Here is a 19,949-nt window from a genome sequence, read left to right as displayed (position 1 = left end):
TCACCCTCGAGAGATGCATACATATGGATCTTATATTGGATACAAATGGAATCATATTGGATTACCCAGCCTCCCAGCCCCTCCTGCTGGAACAGAAGACAGCCACAGTAAGACCCCTTTGGGGGCTTTAATCTATATTTTTTCTTTTCTGTGTGTGTGTGTGGGGGGGAAAGCAGAGTCTGTGTGTGTGTGTGGGGAGGGAGCAGTTTCTGTGGGTGGGTGGGGGAGAAGCCAAAGGGGGCTTTTGCCGGTTCTGCCTGGGGTGTGTGTTCCCCCTCCAGTCTCTCTCTCCCTGGTTTGAGGGGGGGCTTCATTTTTATTCTTCAGGTTTTTCCTCATTCATAAGATCAGTTAGGTTATTTTGATGCTTGCTCAAAACTGGTTTTCAAATGGTGACTTAAAGAATGCATCTGCCTGGTCCCAAGTCCAATGCAAAAGGAGAAATTCCACCCCCTCCTGCTCATTATGCATAGCTAGCTGCCTCTGTCCCTTTCCATGGTATGCAAACTCCCAGGTGTCAGGTGTTGCTTTGCACTGTTGCAAAGGTGTTGCATTGCGTGCTTGTGTTGCTTTGCAGTTGTATTGTTTTGCAAAATTCTTCACACCTGCCCTGCCCTTTGCATGTTTGCAAAGGTGTTGCTTTTCAGTTGTGTTGCTTTGCAAAGTTCTTAGCACCTGCCCCGCCCTTGCTCTCATCAGCTGTTTGTCGGGGCCGGGAGCTTTGTGCGTGGGCGGCAAGCTCTGCTGAGAGATACACATTAAGGGTGGGGGGGACCCCTTTCAGGGCCCATATCTCAGCCCCCCCTGACCCAATCTTTACAAAACTTGGGGAGTCTTTCAATATACATCCTTTGAAGCTCTGCTGAAAGTTTGGGACCTCTAAGCCCAAAAATGCCCCCCCCAGAGCCGCGGAAAGGAGCGGTTGTGTTTTTAATGGCTTTATTCAGCCGAATTTTTTTTCCGAACTTTGAATTCCTGCCGAATTGAACGGATCCGAAGTGGGGGAGTTCGGACTTCAGCACGTACTGAACCCACAAGGGCCAAATTCGGCCGAATCCGAACTGTACCGAATTTTTTTTTTTGACAGCCCTATCTGGCTCACCATCTCCAACGAGAATGATTGAGGGAACGCAACAGCGTATCTTCAGTGTACCGAATACGTACCTTTCCTGCGCCTTCAAGTTCCTTCTTATCTTTCTTTGCGTGACCAGACAACGTTCTCATTTCAATAAGCCCCGATAGAGCAATGATTGGCACAATAGCCAAGATCAGAAGTGTCAGCTGCCAGCCATATACCAGTGAAATAATAATCCCTGTCCCAAGGTTGGCGATGTTTTGGGCAATCAAACCCAGCCTGGCCCCTGTAGCCTGAGGAAGGGAAATAACAAATTAAAGATGTTAATGTGACTGCAAATATGAGAGAACACCCTGTGTTGGGAGGGTGGTTTGTTACCGGTAATAGTCCTAACGTATGGTGGGATAAATTAGAATGCCAGCTATCTATGAGAGCGTGTTTATGCGATATCTCATGTCTCAACAAGACTAGTTGAAAACAGGTTCTGCAGAGCTTGGAAGTAGGGCTGTCAATTCGGTTCGGTCCGAACAGAAAATCAACCGAATTCTCCTCGATTCGGCGCTTTTCTGTTCGGACGGATCCGAACTCAAAACTGGTGGGCAACCGGGGGGGCCGAATTCAGCGAGTTCGGGAGTTCACGAATAAATCCGGCAAATTCGGCCGTCAGTAAGCAGGCGCGGGGTGCCCTTTAAACTGATCTGTGCCTCCCCTTCAGGGGAGCCCGCTGAAGAGGCGCGGGGTGCCCTTTAAACTGATTTGCGCCTCCCGGCCGGGAGGCACAGATCAGTTTAAAGGGCAGCCCGCGCCTCTCCAGGGGAGCCCGCTGAAAGGTGCGGGCTGCCCTTTAAACTGACCTGCGCCTCCCAGCTGGGAGGCTCAGATCAGTTTAAAGGGCCCCCGCGCGCCTTCAGGGAATCCCTCTGAAGGCGCGCGGGGGCCGAATTTCCTCCCGAACTCTGGATCCCCCCGAATTTCCGGGGATCCGAAGCGGGGGAGTTCGGACTTCGGCACGGCCCGAATAAAAACGGGCCGAATTTTGCCGAATACGAACTGTACCGAATTTTTTTTTTGACAGCCCTACTTGGAAGTCGAGCTATTGGAGGAAAATAACACTGCCTCTGGGTAAGGCTAGACCAGTGGTTCCCAAAGTGGGCAGTACCATCCCCTGAGGGCGGTGGGATTACCTAGGGGGGCATTAAGAAGCAAGGGAGCAGCAAGGGGCGCTAGAGGTGGGCCTCTTCAACTGTGTTGTTGGATAGGGCAGGGGGCGCTCGGGTTGAGTTTGTGGAACCAAGGGGGCAGTGGCCCAAAATGTTTGGGAACCACTGGGCTAGACGGAAACAGCCTGCATCCCATTCCATTTGGCTTGCTCAAGCCAGAGTGGTTTATGGAGAGGGGGCTGGAAAGACACTGCAGATGCAGGCCCTTGGCAAGACAGGTTGCTTTTCTTTCAATAACTGAAGTGCCCCCCCCCCCGAAATTTGTCTCCCCAAGTGCCCGCTTCTGCTGTACCTTCCTGCCTCTCCCATCTCCACAAACAGCTCTGGCCTGGGCAAGGCAAGATAAATAGGCTCTGCTGGGACTGCCCAGCAGAGCAGCTCATTAGACTGTACTTCTTGCTCAGCCTCTGCAATGAAGGCTCATGCAGTTACACAAGAGTCAAGTTCGGGAGCAGTTTAGAGACCCAACAAGATTTTTGGGAGTGTCAAAGCTCCCTTCGTCCCAACACAAGATTATCTAGAAACCTTTTCTGAAGATATAAAATGCCTAATACTAGAGATTGTTGGCAACTCTTAAAATGGTGGGCAAGTTGGCTTTTATTAAACTTCCTCAATTTATTTTCATTCATTCTTGGATTTTTCTGCAAACCTAGATGGTACCCCAGATTTGTAGAATAATCCCCCCTATCCATACATATACCCATTGTATGGATTATTTTTGCAGATTTTTTATCCACATCCTGGGGCCTTGTTCAAAATAAGATATATGGGTATTGCGAAGACATCATGAGTTCCTAATATACTTTCTTTCATCCAGAAGAAAACAAACCTCAAAGGGTTGTCACTAAAACTTCTCACTGCTTGTGAATGCAAGAAAGTCATAACAATATTGTTGTTTAGAAACTTGGACCTGGAGGGCAATTTAGATAGATAATGAAAATAAATTATTTTGCTAGAAGCTGTTTTGTTGAGATGATGCATAACATTTCAGAATTACAACAAATAATGCTGGAAGTCAAATTTTCTGAGAGTGCAACTACACATTATATTTAGTTCTACCATCACTTTACAAGAGGAGAATGGCATGGGAAGAGGTGGGCTTCTTATCCTTTCCCCACTGAAGTACACCACCCCTGAGATGCTTTTACCCCTGCTAGGAAAAAGAAAGATACCCATAAGCTTTTGAATATTTCGTACAAGATGAGAATCTACACCATAACGCTAATTGCAAAGACCATCAGAATTTACATCACTTACATCTTTTACTTGGGAAGCATCGTTAGCAAGTCTTGTAGTCAATGCCCCAGTGTTGTTTTTGTGGTCATCAAACCAACTGATGTCCTAGAATACACATGTAGTTTGCTATATGAAAAATAACTTTAGTCAAAGCAAAGAGCAAATTAAAACTAATAAGAAAATGAATAGCCAATATTCTGCTGCTTTAGCCAGAATCTTGAAAATGTGGGCATAACGAGGGGGGAGAGCGAGACGACCTCTGACGGCTGCAAAAACACATGCATAATCTAAAGGAAGCCCCAAAGCAGTTGGTGGGGTGACTGCGGGGAAACATCCCTGCATAAAAGTCCCAAGTCTGCATAAAAGGATATAGCAGACCAGAACCACTGTACTTTTGTGAGTTTTTAACACCCCCCACCCAGCAAAGTTTCTAAACATGTGGGCTGGGAATCATACTATTTTAGGCACATGAAAGGGCTTACATGTGCTTGGTAAAGTTTTCCTTTAAACAACAGATCTCTGTGCTGTATTTACTATCACCTTTGAAATTCCCTTCAGTTTCCTAAGTTATTTGCCATGTGGCATGATGGGTGGGGGAGATGCTATATGAGCAATAGAAGCCTTCCTAGATACAGTAAGTGGGTAACATGGCTTCAGGCTATAGCATTTTGCTTATTGCATGGTTGACTGAGCAGCTACAGTTGTATATTGCAATCCACCTGTGCCACTGGAAGAGGTGGGGTAAAAACTGAAGAACAAATAAAATATACAAATCTTCATCAATATATCTAATTATCAACATGGTCCCATCTTAAATCTGGAAACCATGGCCATGAACAAACAAGATAAATCTTTCTACAAACCTCAGAAAAAACGCAGCATTGTAGAAAAAAAAATCTGAAATCTTAAAAAAAGGGAGGGGGGATTTAAGAACCCCAGAATAATAGAAACAGTGCCTGTAGCTTTAAGAAACCAATGCTAGGCAATTACAACAGTATTGCCAGCATTCAAGCCTTGGTTTCTGTCAGTAAAAGGCAGGGGGAGGGGGCAGCATCCTTTCCAGGGCAGTTTTGGCATTTGAGGGTGGACTCATCATGGCCAGGCCTGGCAGCAACCACTGGGCAACTTGCTACCATGTGACTTGCATGACTTACCCAGACCCAGCTACTTGTTACACCAGCTATGCCATGAAACCCAGTTATTAGAATTTCAAAGTAGGATCTGGAAAACCCAGGTTTGAATCCCCACTCTGCTGTTGAGGCTCAGCAGGTGACTTTGGGCCAGTCACACACGCTAAGCCTAATGTACCTCATAGAGTTGTTGTGAGGACAAAATGAAGGAGAGGAAAACAATGAAAACAGCTTTGGTTCCCCACTGGAGAGGAAGGAGGGGTATATAGCTGAAGATGGGAGGCAGATACATGGTTGGTTTGGAAGGAGAGAAGGAAACAGGAAGTTGAGGATATGGAGATTTCTAGGAGGAGAGAAAGAATAAATAGTGTGGGGAGGGGGATATAAGGGGAAAGTTCCCCATCATGTAACTGGGCAAGAGTTGCCAGCTCCAGATTGGGAAATGCTTGGAGATGTTGGGGGTATAGCCTGAGGAGGGCAAGGTTTGGGGAAGAGAGGGACTTCAGCAGGTTATAATGCCATAGAGTTCACCTTCCAACGCGGCAATATTCTCCAGGTGAACTGATCTGTCACCTGGAGATCAGTTGTAATAGCGTGAGATCTCCAGCTACCACCTGGAGGATGGAAACCCTAAACTGGGCCCAGCCCATTGGGAACCATGTGAATTGGTCTACCCTGGGGGCTGGCACCATGCAACATGGTAGACTTTTCCCAGGGAGAGGCTATGGGGGATTTCATGGAATGGAATGAAGAAATAGTGGGGGAGGGGGAAATGATATGCCCACCTACAAATCCTTGTGGGACCCCTGCTTGTACCTGTCTAAGCATTGCTTTAAATCCCATGTAGCGGATCTTCATTGTAAGGATTTCTCCAGCTCTGCCAAATGTAAAACCCTGAAAGAGAAGATGTTCTGCATAACTGATTGTAGAAAGCTCATAAATAAAGAAGAATATGAAAAGACAGAACACCACCCGCACTTCCTTGTACCCCCATACGAAAAATGAACAATGTACTCCATCATCAGATCTTAGAAGTTAAGCAGGGTCAGTCCTGGTTAGTACTTGGATGGGAGACCACCAAGGAAGTCCAGCGTTGCTATGCAGAAGAAGGCAACGGCAAACCACCTGTGAGAGTCTCTTGCCTTGAAAACCCTATGGGGTCGCCATATGTTGGCTACGACTTGAAAACTCTACGGAGTCATCATACGTTGGCTGCAACTTGACCGCATTTTTCACCACCACCATGCAAGCGTAGCAAGTATCTACCCAAGGTTGGGTCCCAAGGTATTGTTTGAGGGGCACAACAGCACTTAAGCTCACGGAACAACACTTCTGTTGGCTATGAAGCCTTCTTCAAAAATTACTCTAAAATTATTTATATTAATTTTTTATTTTTTCCTTTGTTTCCAAATCAAAAACAAAATAAGTGTTCTTTATCTCTTGATTCCAATCAAGTACCATAAGAGCAAAACAATTAAACCTACCTGAAGAAAAAAAGTAACGAAGGAAATGATCCCAAGTGATAAGAACAGCAGTGAGTATAGATTGGCCTTTTCTCGGACGACCGTTTTATCTTCTATTGCAAAAACCTACAAAACATAGCTTTGCTTTATTTAGTGAAATAAATTGTATCTAAAACCATCATTTATTTTGTTATAGTGAAACCCACTCCCTTAAATAAAGGGTTGGATCCCATCACTTTTCCCACTTGTGACAAAGGGAGGAGGGATTCTCTTTGACTTCCCAAAAAGTCTATGCTGGGAATCATAGAAGAAGAAGAAGAGTTGGTTTTTATATGCTGACTTTTTCTACCACTTAAGGGAGAATCAAACCAGCTTACCATCACCTTCCCTTCCCCTCCCCATAACAGACACCCTGTGAGGTAGGTGGGACTGAGAGAGCTCTAAGAGAAGTATGACTAGCCCAAGGTCACCCAGCTGGCTTCATGTGGAGGAGTGGGGAAACAAATCCAGTTTGCCAGATTAGTGTCCACAGCTCATGTGGAGGAATGGGGAATCAAACCCGGTTCTCCAGATTAGAGTCCATCGCTCCAAACCACCGCTTTTAACCACTACACCATGCTGGCTCTGTGCTGACCAAAGCCATGCAGCACAGAAGCTGTAGTAAGGAGAGACTTGAGTGAGATCAAGTGTAAAACCTGGCTGAATCCCACCCCAAATGCTAAATATTTTAGATGGTTACATAATTTAATTACGGCTTATCAGCTCTTAACTAACGAAGTATGCAAAGAGATGGTCCAAGGGCACGTGACAAAGCACCCTTGCAGAAGCCATGCAGATCTGGGCCTAGTCAGCACCTAGATAGCATGACCAGGCTGCATCTGGCTACTCCCATGAGAAATCTGAGGGCGGGTCCTGGTGCACCGCTATTGTGCTGGCACTAGGAGGCACTATGGTTGCCAATCTCTTTGGCACTAGGGTTGCCAAAGGTGGCTTTTACCGCTATTTCCAAAAAGATGTTTCCTGTTACTGGCCATGATCCAGAGTGCACATTGGGGAGCCCAGTGTACACAGCTTTAACATTACCCCCCTACATTATTTTCACACCTTGGATCTTCTAAATCATGGGAAATGGCATCGGGAGATGACAAAAAGAATCTTTCCAACCATCGCTTCCCCAACCAAATTAGCAGCATCACCTGGCTGTTTTGAAGTAAGGCAAACAAACTGCGAGAGATCTTTCATCAGCTTGTTATCGTGCTTATGAACATTTCTGTATATTATGCTGAAGTTCCCTTTGCTGGCATCACGTAATAAAATAAAAAAGAGTATTTCTAAAAGGTATGGCTGTCATCAGATCCCCTACATCATGTGGAATTTGGCCTTGAGCTTTTAAATACAAAGTTTTCCCTTAAGAACAATTTTGTCATAGAGTTGCTAGCATTAGGGTTGGCAGGCACAGCATGGGGGAGCTGCAGGGGTTCATGGGGTATAGTGTTACGTGTGCCATAGTGCTACTTCCAGGAAAACCTGGAAGTGACGCTGGGTAGCTTTAGGAATCTCCAGAAAATCTGTGGTAAAAGCATAAAGTTTCTGGCAATTCCTAGAGCTAACTGATATCACTTTGGGGTTTTCAGTGGAAGTGATGTCACAGCTCAAATAACGGCAACATTTCTAAAAAAAAAAAAAAATCTCCCACTGCCACTTGGAGCAGGGCAAACAGTGAGGGTTGCTGGCAGGAGGCCAGCATAACGGGGCCTGGCAACCCAATTATTTTAAAAAGTAGTTTTCGAATGGATATTGAAAATAGAGTTTGCTATATACTCACCCCTATGATTTCAGAGAATATTACTGAAAATGCCGGCTGCAAAGCTCCGTTGATAATTGCAGAAAACGTCCCCACCAAAAAGTAAGGCCATTCAGATATATTCAGCTTCATAATCTTCAAAAATGAAACTGAGGGCAGGTTTTCTTCCTAGAACATGAGTATTTCTGAGACAATCAGTCAAGAATACCGCTTTCTGCCTCCTGTTCATAAATATCTTGAACTTTAATTTTATAATATGATTATTATGTTGAACCAGAAAACTCGCTTTTATGTTCTCACTGGACTTTGGAAAAAAAAACATATAATGCATTGAGGCAAGATGAGGTTAAAGTGGTAAAAAAAAAAAACCATTGGTTGGATCCAAATGAAATTTTCAGTTCCCACAGATTCACTCTTCCTGCTGCAGACCCTCCTCAGCATTTTGTGGAGTTCAGTGGGCTGCAGTGGGAGGGGGACAGCAGGAAAGTTCTGTTCAGCCTGTGGGAAATGGACACTTGATCCAGTCCTTTGTAAGGGACTGAGCCTTCAACAAGTAGAGATTTACAGGACAGGACAGTTTGGTGGAGAGTGGCTCCGCACCTTGCACAACAATAAGATCACCACGGTTTGCTACAGCAAGCTCATAAAGTTTCAGCTAGAGATGCCCATCCGGAAACATAAAAGCAAGGGGGTCTTCCTGCCCAAGCCAGGTCCCCAGGCAAACGCAAATGCTGTGTGAAGTTTAGAGCCATTCTAACAAGAAGAGGCTGCTCTGGGGACAGCAAGATCGAAAACATGGCTATAAAAGCTGGAGAGCAAAGAACCCCACAGTAGAAGCGCTGGTGCAGAAGAGAGAATGCAAGAACAGGAAAGGGGGACCAATTAAAGGCAGAGAGGTGCAGAACGTCACAGCTCGTGCACCACAGTAATAAAACCAAAATACTTACAGGCTGAACAATTTCCACCTCAACATCCTCACCCTCCACTTCTGACTTTTTGATGCTTCTGCGAGTCGAACGTCTTCTCAATCCATTCGCTAGAGCACTTTTGGATATTTCGCCCGATGTGAACTTTGAGACGCTGAGCTCGCTTCCATCCAGCTCTTCTGACTGAATTTCGGTATCAATTGACTGAACAAGGCACAGAGTGTTGGAAAGTGGTTTCAGTTTCAAATCTGTGCAGATGCTGGATGTTTGTAGAACACGAAGCAGGGCTTTTATGCATCACAATTAGATTTGAACAAGTGGGGACCTGCAAGAAACTTGCGAGGAGGGGGTATTACCTCCACCTTTGTTTCCTCAGCTCTCCCCCTACTTCTGTGCCTCTCATTCTCCACCCTGCCAGCCACCCATTCTTATTTTTCTCACTCTTTCTGGTCCCCTACACCAGCTGCCTTTCTGCCCACCTACCCCAGCCCTCTCTTTCTACCTTTCCATCTCAGCTCTCTTTTTTCTCTCCCTTTCTGCCCCCCTGCCCCAGCTCTCTCTTTCTAATATATATATATATATATATTAGTTGGATTCCAGACAGTTTTTCACTCAATTTCACTCCTTACTACAGCCCCAATCCCAGAGGGCTTTTGTCCACACAGGCCTCACGATTAGGGCTGCCAACCTCCAGGTAATAGCTGGTGATCTCCCTCTATTACTACTGATCTCCAGCCGATAGAGATCAGTTCACCTGGAGAAAATGGCCAATGGCAATTGGACTCTATGGCATTGAAGTCCCTTCCCTCCCCAAACCCCACCTCCTCAGGCTGCACCCCAAAAACCTCCTGCCGGTGGCGAAGAGGGACCTGGTAACCTTACTCATGATCTCCAAAATACTCCTTGTGGTGGTCAAGGGGGACTCCCTCCTCTCTTTTTTACCAGTGAAAAAGCTAGTTGGATCCAACACAATTTTCTTTTTACTGTTTTATGCACCCTTGTGGGTGATGAAGAAATTTGTGAGTTTCTTGATGATTTATTAAAAAGGGGCCTGGCTAAGAGTTAATAGCAAGCGGAGTGTAAGCATTGATACTGAGAATTATTGTCTTATTTTATTGAGGATTATTTGTTTATATAGAGGAGCCCTGTGGCGCAGAGTGGTAAGCTGCAGTATTGCAGTCCAAGCTCTGCTCACGGCCTGAGTTCGATCCCAACGGAAGTTGGTTTCAGGTAGCCGGCTCAAGGTTGACTCAGCCTTGCATCCTTGTGAGGTCGGTAAAATGAGTATCCAGCTTGCTGGGGGTAAAGGGAAAATGACTGGGGAAGGCACTGGCAAACCACCCCGTAAACAAAGTCTGCCTAGTAAACGTCGGGATGTGATGTCACCCCATGGGTCAGGAATGACCCGGTGCTTGCACAAGGGACCTTTATCTTTTTTTATTATTTGTTTCTATAAATCCATTATTTCAGTGCTAAGTACATCTGGGGTTATTTCCTTCCTTATTGGCATACTGAAGTGTGAGACCAGTACAGTTAACCCAGAAGTACCTATATCTATGAAATGTCTTTGGTAACCATGAATTGAAGTCCTACTGCTAAAACAGACTGAACCTGCCCACTCTTCCTGCAGATCCTGGAACCATAGCAGGTGACACCAACAACATCTGACTATGGTCTCTTCCACATTCCCACTTTCTTCTCTTTGAAGTTCCTGTTTCCTTGGAGGCGGGGTTTCAGGTCCAAATGTGTTTTGCTCACTCTAGTGGCCAATTTGATATAAAACAGGGTTAAATCCAGTGTATCTCCCTGCAGATTTAAACTGCAAGTTTTTCTGCCAGATTTAATCTTGTGTTATATCGAATAAACCACTAGAGGTAGCAAAACGCATGTGGAACTGACCCCCACCCCAAAGAAACAGGAATGTGGAAATACCGTATGTTGCTCACACAGCTGCAGTTCAAAGCAGCCATTCTAGATGGGAAGTAATTAAAAAAAAAATCACATACTCTTGGGACGTTTTCACTCCACTTTCACTCCACTTTCAATGCATTTTGCAACTGGATTTTACTGCATAGAACTTGCAAATGATGGCTAAATGATACTCTGTGTTTTGAAAGCTGGGATGAAACAGAAGTATATTGTTGAGGACTTCTGCGCAATGGATGAGTAATAGCTAATCACTTATAGCAAAAGCAAAGTTCAGTGAGAAAGGTCTGCAATGCACAGTGAAGCAGAGGGACACCCTTCAAGTTCATTGAAGTCAGTGGGCTTAAAGGAGGTAACTGCTTAGGATGGAAGTGCTAAAGAAAGAATAATTTGACGGTTAACCTGTCCTGATTACTTAGGATTACCCTTGTTTTAGAGGGGACAATAAATCTTTGCAATTCCTCTTTATACATATTCAGAATTCACATACGTATTCGAGCATAAGAAGGGGTGTAACTGTTGCATGACATAAGAAAAGGTCTACATTTAAGAGAGGTTTAACTTCTAATGTGATAGAGAAAAGAGAAGAGATGGATACCTGCATGTTAACAAGTTTGAAATAAACTCCTTTCTTCTTCATTAGTTCATTATGGGTCCCTTGTTCTGTGATGACGCCATCTTCAAAAGCAGCAATGAGGTCTGCGTTGCGAACCGTAGACAAACGATGGGCAATGACTATGGTTGTGCGACCTTCCCTAGCCTAAAACACACACAGAGAGAGATTCACTGCAAATGTTCATACTTTCATAAGCTCATGGCTCAAGTTCTACAACGTTAGTACAGTTCATAAAACTATCCTATTTGCTTAACACAAAGGTATTGCATTTGTCAAAGCAGTAGAGAAAAGTGCCCGCTAGAATCTAGAAAGAGGAAAAGAAGAAGAGTTGATCTTTATATGCCAAGTTTCTCTGCCACTTAAGGAAGAATCAAACAGGCTTACAATCACCTTCCCTTCCCCTCCCCATAACAGACACCCTGTGAGGTCGGTGGGCTGAGAGCTCTAAGAGAGCTGTGACTAGCCCAAGGTCACCCAGCTGGCTTCATGTGTAAGAGTGGGGAAACCAACATGGTTCACCAGATTAGCATCCACCACTAATGTAGAGAAGTGGGGAATCAAACCCCATTCCCCAGATCAGAGTCCACCACTCCAAACCACCGCTCTTAACCACTGCACCATGATGGTGACAGGCATGTGAGAGAGAGTATAAGAAAAGGGGAGATGGGAGGAAGAAAAAATGAGAGACTGAGAGAAGTAGCAGGAGAGGGGCAGAAGCAAAGGTGAGAGGAATGAGATCCTCCCACAAGTTTTGCAGGCCCCCGACTTTATATTGGTCAATGCTGCTGTCACTGACGTATACTTTGATACAAGGAACAGTCTTAGTTTAATTTTCAAATGAGCAGTGCCTTAATTCTTTCTCCCACAGTGAAAGATGCATACAAGAGAGGAGAAAAATCCTCATAAAAACCCTCCTTTTTACAAGTGGTTGGATCCAAAGCTTCCATTCCATTAATGGTGGGGCCTTCCTCCAGTGGAAGTGGCGTGTTCCACTGGGGTAAGGCTTCTTGTACGCTGACCTGGATGGCCCAGGCTAACCTGATCTTGCCAGATCTCAGAAGCTAAGCAGGGTCGGTCCTGGTCAGTATTTGGAACAGAAACCACCAAGGAATTCCAGGGTCATGATGCGGAGGCAGGCAATGGCAAACCACCTCTGAATGTCTCTTGCCTTGAAAACCCTACAGGGCCTTCATGAATCAGTTGTGACTTGACAACACTTCCCAGAAAGGCTGCTTGCACCAGAGAGAGATCCCACCATTATTGGGACAGAACCTTTGCATCCAACCCTATTTCTGTTTTTGAAAGCCATTTACATCTATTAAGATCTTTTTAGTTACAAGTTTACAGGAGACAGACCTTGTCCAGGGCTGCCTGCACCACTGCTTCACTTTCAGTATCCAAAGCAGACGTTGCTTCATCCAGCAATAGGATCTTGGGGTTACGGACAAGGGCTCGGGCAATCGCGATCCTCTGCTTCTGACCTCCACTCAGCTGGGCCCCTCTTTCTCCAACCACAGTGTCAAATTTCTGCAAGACAGAATCCGTTTTCTTTACTTATACCTGCTCTGGTTCCTGAGAGAAGGCAGGCTAGGCTGAGAGAGAATGGATGGCCCTAGATCACCCAAGGAGCTTCACAGTAGAGTACAGATTTGAAACTTGTTCTCCCAAGTTGTTCTTTGACACTTTGCTCGCTACATCACAACTGTGTCAATACAACAGGGGAAAGATGGAAGTCACCTTAGTTTTGTTTAAAAAATGAGATATGTGGGGAAAGCGTGGCAAACTCACACATTCTCAATGTACGATATTCCCCCAAACACTATCTTTTCTAATGCAAGAGCAAAAAATGATAGAACTGAATATGGCTTCACTAAATGTTACAAATACAGTATTTCCTTAACAGCCGCTTCATGGAGGATGCAACATACGAACCAGCTGTTAGGAATTCCCACTGCACCTCCGATTGAAAGTCCTCATAGTGGCTAGAAGGACTTCCTAACATGTGAATCATCCATAAATCCATGGAACTGAATATTCTATTTGTTATTCTTGCCCCAATTTTCTCACTTCTTTTTTGTTACCTTCCCCGGTGTTGAATTTTTATTGTATGCTCCTCAGGTCAGGGGCCTGTCTTTTTGTTCATTACTCTGAAAAGCTTCATGTGCTCTGACCTGCATGGCTCAGGCTTGCCCAACCTCGTCAGCTCTCGGAAGCAAAGCAGGGTCAGCTCTGGATAGTGTTTGGATGGGAGACCACCAAGGAAGTCTAGGGTTGCTACACAGAGGCAGGCGATGGCAAACCACTTCTGTTCATCTCTTGGCTTGAAAGTTCTCTGGGGCTAGCTGTGGCTTGATGGCGCTCTCCACCACCACAGCTCCATGTAGACGTAGGGTGTTATATAAACAATGACTATATCATTTTAGTATTTAGGCTTCAAAATCCCTCACAAACATTGTCAAATTTTATCCTAAGCAACAGGAAATTGTTGTCTTTTTCTTGCCATTTTAATATGAGGCTTTAAAAAGCCAAGTACATTATTAATATATTTCATTCATCTCAGTTTTAATTTGCCATTTAGAACATTAGAAGAAGAAAAGGCAAGAATATGTTGACAAAATTAATTTTTCTCACATCAGGCAATTTCATGATAAAGTCATAGGCGTTGGCTTCTTTGACAGCTTTTTCAATCTCTTCCATGGTGACATCTTCCCGTCCATATCGTATGTTTTCTTTAATTGTGGTAGCAAACAAAACAGGCTCCTGGTTCACTACGCCTATAATCTCCCTGAGATACCTTAAATTTAGAGTCTTAATATCCTGTCCATCAATGGTAATCTAAAATGAAACAAAAATCAAGCAGCAAAGTCTCAATTAATGTTCAAAAAGAAAAGTGGTAATTTATTAGGATAGAAAACCGAGAACTAAAAGTTAAATGGGGGTCATGAGTGTAGACCACAACTGATTAAAAAATTAGATAAAACAGGCGGCGCATCTAGGTAGAAAGAGGGGTGGGAAGAATGGAAAGAGAGGTTAGGGAATTAATCACACAATACAAAGTCCCTTATGGCCAGTGTGGTGTAGTGGTTAACAGTGGTGGTTTGGAGTGGTGGACTCTAATCTGGAGAGCCAGGTTTGATTCCTCACTCCTTCACATGAGCAGCGGAGGCTAATCTGGTGAGCTGGATTTGTTTCCCCACTCCTACACATGAAGCCAGCTGGATGACCTTGGTCTAGTCACAGCTCTCTTAGAGCTCTCAGCCCCACCTACCTCACAGGGTATCTGTTGTGGGGAGGGGAAGGAAAGGTGATTGTGAGCCGGTTTGATTCTTCCTTAAGTGGTAGAGGAAGTCGGCATATAAAAACCAAGTCCTCTTCTTATGATGATGATGATGCCTTAAATGTCTTATTAGAAAAATGTGATTCACAAAAACCCTCTATCATAAAAAGGGAACCAATTTAGATATTGCTACTGGCAGCAAAATTTCTGATTGCCTCATAATGGGAAAAAAGCTAAGATACCTTCAATTGGGCAGAGGCATGAGAAGGTGTGGAACCTTTTAATTTTAGATAAGAGATCTTCACTGCTTAAACTAGCAAATGACTTATCTTACTCTATGAACGTTTTAAATAGACGGCTGCCTTTTTTAGAATATGTTGATAAGGGGGCATCACAAAGTAAATGATGCCCACAAAACTATCGTATGATTTGCATTTATTAAGTACTGCTAAATGAATACAACAAATTATATGATTTCTGTAAAAAGCATTAATGTACAATAGACCAAGTATAGGAAGATATCTCGAATGTACTAGTCTGTTTAACCTAATGTTGTTGAATTTTTATTTTGTTGTTAGAAGCTAAACTTAAAAAATAAAGAGTTATATTAAAAAAAGAGAGAGGTTAGGGAATAGGATTCTCGCCAGATGTTGATTTATGATGCTACTATATAATGGACTGGATCCTGGGCTCACATGTCCACTCCTCTTTTTCTCTGTTGAATGAAATATTTCATCTAGTTGAAATCTTCTTTCATCTGCACCTAGGATCTTTCCACTATCCACTTCCAATGTCTAAATATCCTTCACATCAGATCTGGAAAATAACGTAGGTCCCAAAGAAGCAAGCTTTTTGTCAGGCTGTCATGCTTTGTGAACCCCCCCCCCCCCCGGTGTCTGCTGGGGAGGTAAGCCTGCTCCATCTCTCATGCTGAGTGATGTCTGCAGATGGCGCAAGTGTTCAGTCGGTTAGAGTCCTCTTGTCTCCTGCATTCTGTAGCTCACCTGTTTAGATCTCCCTATTTGTGTGTGCACAGGGCAAACAGCAACTGCAGAGAGCTGTAAGGACCTTGAGAAAGAGATATGAAGGGCAGAGAAAAGCCTGACAAGGCAGAAATGATAAGAAGCAGGCTGACCCTTACCTAATCAGAAATGAGGAGAACTCAGTACAAGTGTTTCAAAAGGTTGTAAAACAGACTGGATTGGTGCACTAAAGTGGGTCAGGGAAAACTGAGAGCTTGCAAGTGGGCCGGGGTCCAGGAGGAAGGAGGACTTGTACTACCTCCCCTTTCCTGTCTTCCTGCCATTCTCGTTTAAGAGTTTGGAGTGTGACTAAACCTCTGTGGGCCTTAACACGGGTTTCATTGCCAACTAGCAACACTCAGGAGTAATTCCAAAAGGGGAAAAAAATGATCTCAATGTTATGTCCACTGAGTATTTCAGGTCCAAAAGATATCTCAATGTTACACCTCTGTTTTGAACAATTTACCCACAATCTGACATTTCATGTTACAGCTGTCATACCAATGTTAAACACAGGAGGACTTCCAAGAGCATACAAATTGGATCAAGTATCTTACCATGCCTTCCTGGGGATCATAAAATCTCTGTATCAATTGGACAGTTGTACTTTTCCCACAACCACTGCTGCCTACCAGAGCTACTGTCTGGCCACTATTAACATTCAGGTTCAAGCATTTTAATACCTAAGTGGAAAAAAAACATAACAACACACTTAATTATTAAATGTATCCACAGTAGACTACTTTGCAAATGTGTTATGCCTTTATCATTTAGAATTGTGACTTCAACTTGGTTGTAGACAATTTCAGACATTACGTACGAACCACAATATATTTATGTATATTATATAAGGATGTATAAGGATGTGTCACTGACCACCAAGATTAGGTTAATTCATGCCATCGTATTCCCTATTACTATGTATGGGTGTGAAAGCTGGACAATGAAGAAAGCTGACAGGAAGAAAGTAAGACTCCTTTGAAATGCGGTGTTGGAGGAGAGTGTTACAGATACCATGGACTGCCAAAAAAAACCAAATCAGTGGGTTATAGATCAAATCAAGCCTGAACTGACCCTAGAAGCTAAAATGACTAAACTGAGGCTATCATATTTTGGTCACATTATGAGAAGGCAAGAGTCACTAGAAAAGACAGTCATGCTAGGAAAGGTTGAGGGCAGCAGCAAAAGAGGAAGACCCAACAAGAAATGGATTGATTCAATAAAGGAAGCCACAGCCCTCAATTTGCAAGACCTGAGCAAGGCTGTCAAAGACAGGACATTTTGGAGGACATTGATTCATAGGGTCGCCATGAGTCGAAAGTGACTTGATGGCACCCCCATTCACTATGTAGGGATCTCAGAGGGCTTCTGAAACAGCAGTAAACAGCATCTGTAGCCCTGGAGTTGAACCCTAATCTCAGTGTCAGAGAACAAGTTTTCCCCCAGTGCTGGAATCATTCTGCTGAATCTAAACAGCTGCTGCCACAGCTCAAGGTCTCACAAGGTTGGCCAGTTTGACAGAAAGCTATCCCATTCAATGAAGCCTAAATAGCATTAACGCTCCCCGCCCCCAAGATGTTCAACATTTACAAAGCGGGTCTTAGGTCTCTCATGCATGGCTGTTTCACTCGCTGTCACCCCTCCGACGACTTCGGGTCTTTGTATTGATTATGCCTGCTGTTTTCGACCGTCAGAGGTTGCCTCACTCTCCCCTTGTGTTTCCCTGGGTTCTGCCCGCGTTTTCAAATTTGAAATAAAACAGGTTCCTCAAAATGTGAGCAAAATGCAAGGAAATGCAGGGGGAGAGCGAGGTGACCTCTGACGGTCAGAAACGGCATGCATAATCAACACAAAGACCCGAAGTCATCAGAGGGGTGTCGGTGAGTGAAATAGCCATGCATAAAAGACCTTAATTACCATTCAACTCCTATAGGATATACCCATAGATTACTTACAGTTGACCTTTATTACATACCTTAAATACACTCAGAACTGTGCACTGATTCCCTCGTTAATATTTTTTTAAAAAATATGGATAAGCAGCAAAGCAGGAAGTCATATTTCTTACAGTACCTCAACATCTGGCCTTGATGGATAATTGAAGCAGACATTTTGGAAACTCAGGTTTCCTTTAATCTTGTCCGGTTTGAAACCAGTTTCTGAAAAACTGTCAATGTGAGGTTCCTGAATCAAAGAGAAAAAAATGATACACGAATCCAATTTGGCCAGTTTACCTGCGCTGCAATTTGAAAGCAAAGCAAAAAATCTCATTTGCAAAATTCCACTGATTTTTCAGCGTCACAGATGGAGCACTTAGCACATTCACACTCCTGGCAACGGCTCTTTCATGTCCTAGTCCCTTCCACATACACATGCAGTGCTGGAAAGTCCATCGGTTTGAACAGGAATTGAACTGTTCATTCCCCCTCCCTCCAGCCTTTCTGAAAAGAACAAGGGTTTCCTTACTCTCCTGGGAGCAAAGTTCTGGCACACACCCCGATGCACCCCCTTCATTCTCTGTGTAGAGAAGATGAGATGCAGCCAGAAAGAGAAGTGGGCAGGGAACCAAAGTGCCCTCTAACCTCGACTCCAGGAATGAAGGAAACAAAGCAGAAGGAAGCAAATGCCAGCTATGCTTAATGCCAAGACTTCTACCCCATCGAATTCCACTCATCTCCCTTCCACAAGGCTGGAGTTGGTGGGTAGTTCCCAATTTGCATTCATTGGTCTCATTCTCCATTTCAACCACAAATACTGATGATAAACAGCTCTGAACCCCAAAATAAGCTTGAATCACCCCCAAATCATACATCTAGGGTTGCCAGATTCCTCTTTGCCACCAGCGGGAGGTCTTTGGGACAGAGCCTGAGGAGGGCGGGGTTTGGGGAGGGGAGGGACTTCAATGCCATAGACTCCAATTGCCAAAGTGGCCATGTTCTCCAGGTGAACTGATCTCTATTGGCTGGAGATCAGTTGTAACAGCAGGAGATTGCCAGCTAGTACCTGGAGGTTGGCAACTGTACATACATTCTCAAAACTGTGCCGGGCAAGATGACAAACACTGGTGCCAGGTTTGTGCTCAAAGTGCTCCAAAGGAATACCATTGATTTATATTGCTTGGAAACACAAACAAATGAGATCCCTGGGGGCATACACATGCATTGAACCAGGCACTAGTTTATAAATACAATCCTAAACAGATTTATAAAACACTGGGATTAAGACTGCGCTGCAAGTCACCTTGTAGGGCACAATCTCTAGTTTAAAAATATATAATTTTGAGTGGTCTGATTCTTATTTTGGGATGTAAAACAGCTTTAAATATCATCAATATTTGAGGTTGGGTTGGAGAATAAAGGAACCATAAACTGCAAACAGGGAACTAGGAAGTATCAGCTAACCTTCGCCTCCTGTTCACTCCTCCGTACACAACTCCCACTCTAACAGGCACACAGGAGCCCACCCACTATGTTACCCTCACAAGTGTCTCGTCCATAAAGTGGATCGATCATTTCACGGCAGAGGCCAGTCTGAGCTTTCTTCTCACTTGGCCTCTTAGCCAGTTGGTATTGACTCTTAGCTTGCACTGTTATTTTGTGCATTAAACAACGATTGACTGCAAATTAGATTGAAGCCGTTAACAACAAACATAATGGATGGGGTACAACGTATTAGTTTAGTGTGGGCGTGCCCAGTAGGATTTGTGACTCCATTGCTTGGAACTGCCTTATAAGACCCTGCTTGTGAAAGACCCCTTAGTTTCAAGCATGGTTTACCCTGCATGGGGTGGGGGGTGGGGGACAGCTGCCATCTGAGAAGGAAGCCCAGTGTCTCCTGGGGTATGCAGAAGCGGCAGTGCTTTTCTTTGGATTTCAGCCAATGGTGATTATAACTTATTATATTAGCTCTCAGACTTTGTGGCTCTCTGCAATTACAAGTCATTGCTCTGAAATGGATACTTACATTATCTATAATATTAAACACGGCGTAAGCAGCTCCTCTTGCAATAGCAAACGCCTCCATGTTTGGAGTAGCCTGGCCAATGCTAAATGCTCCAATTAGCACAGCAAAAAAGACCTAAAATGGAAACCATTTTCAAGACAAAAACAAACATAGTTCTGAATGTTAGTGAAGACTGAGGTCCCCATATCAGGCAACTGCAATGGGGCTACATTTCAAGAAGCAGAAATGGACCTACCAAAGCACAGAATAAAATCTAAGATGAAAGAAGAAGGCTGTCTATAATCATAAAAC

The 19,949-nt window shown here is 44.1% G+C and overlaps 1 protein-coding gene across 1 annotated transcript in view; it reads right to left on the bottom strand.

Moving 5' to 3' along the window:
• The window catches only part of LOC130484414 (ATP-dependent translocase ABCB1-like), a 53,475-nt gene that overhangs the window by 13,918 nt on the left and 19,608 nt on the right, over positions 1–19,949 (bottom strand). The window contains exons 9-20 of the mRNA XM_056857398.1: positions 19,659–19,772; positions 17,769–17,879; positions 16,253–16,378; positions 14,028–14,231; positions 12,753–12,923; positions 11,379–11,540; positions 8,876–9,058; positions 7,950–8,096; positions 6,146–6,250; positions 5,478–5,555; positions 3,553–3,636; positions 1,165–1,368 (exon numbers count right to left, since the gene is read on the bottom strand). Coding sequence (XP_056713376.1) covers positions 1,165–1,368; positions 3,553–3,636; positions 5,478–5,555; positions 6,146–6,250; positions 7,950–8,096; positions 8,876–9,058; positions 11,379–11,540; positions 12,753–12,923; positions 14,028–14,231; positions 16,253–16,378; positions 17,769–17,879; positions 19,659–19,772 — 1,689 coding nt within the window. The remainder of the gene's footprint in view (positions 1–1,164; positions 1,369–3,552; positions 3,637–5,477; positions 5,556–6,145; positions 6,251–7,949; positions 8,097–8,875; positions 9,059–11,378; positions 11,541–12,752; positions 12,924–14,027; positions 14,232–16,252; positions 16,379–17,768; positions 17,880–19,658; positions 19,773–19,949) is intronic.

This window comes from Euleptes europaea, chromosome 11 (genome assembly GCF_029931775.1).
Source record: "Euleptes europaea isolate rEulEur1 chromosome 11, rEulEur1.hap1, whole genome shotgun sequence".
Classification (NCBI taxonomy): Eukaryota; Metazoa; Chordata; class Lepidosauria; order Squamata; family Sphaerodactylidae; genus Euleptes; species Euleptes europaea.
Note: the sequence above shows the minus strand (reverse complement) of the source record. Positions and strands in the feature narration are given on the sequence as shown.